Here is a 405-nt window from a genome sequence, read left to right as displayed (position 1 = left end):
GAAGAGAGGTTTTTTTTTTCAAATTAAAGCATTAAGGTCCACGTAAATCCCTAATCTGCTTCACCTAGACCTTAATGGAAATATTTTTACAAATTATCTCAATTTGTGCTAAATACTGGCAGGAAGAGTTTTTCCTCCACCCGGTTCTCGGGATCAGACGGGGGGATTTTGGGGTATTTTCCCCAGTATTGGTGTTTGTGGTGAGGGAACCAGGGCAGCACCAACCCTGTCTGTTATACCCCTGAGGCAATTAATCTAATTAAGGCTAATTGTGTCTCCCCCTCTCCCCAGGTGACCCACAAAGACGTGCTGGACGTTTACATCGAGCACCGGCTGCTGCTGGAGCAGCGGGGCCGGGAGGGGGGGGACGCCCGCAGCCCCCAGAACCAGTACCCCCCCGAGCTG

At 50.9% G+C, this 405-nt stretch overlaps 1 protein-coding gene across 1 annotated transcript in view; it reads left to right on the top strand.

Annotated features, from left to right (window-relative positions):
• The window catches only part of STAG3 (stromal antigen 3), a 19,181-nt gene that overhangs the window by 16,377 nt on the left and 2,399 nt on the right, over positions 1-405 (top strand). The window contains exon 29 of the mRNA XM_014961622.1: positions 292-401. Coding sequence (XP_014817108.1) covers positions 292-401 — 110 coding nt within the window. The remainder of the gene's footprint in view (positions 1-291; positions 402-405) is intronic.

Source organism: Calidris pugnax, unplaced genomic scaffold (genome assembly GCF_001431845.1).
Source record: "Calidris pugnax isolate Ruff unplaced genomic scaffold, ASM143184v1 scaffold797, whole genome shotgun sequence".
In the NCBI taxonomy this organism is placed as follows: domain Eukaryota; kingdom Metazoa; phylum Chordata; class Aves; order Charadriiformes; family Scolopacidae; genus Calidris; species Calidris pugnax.
The sequence above is the reverse complement of the archived record's forward strand: the minus strand, read 5'-3'. Positions and strand labels throughout refer to the sequence as shown.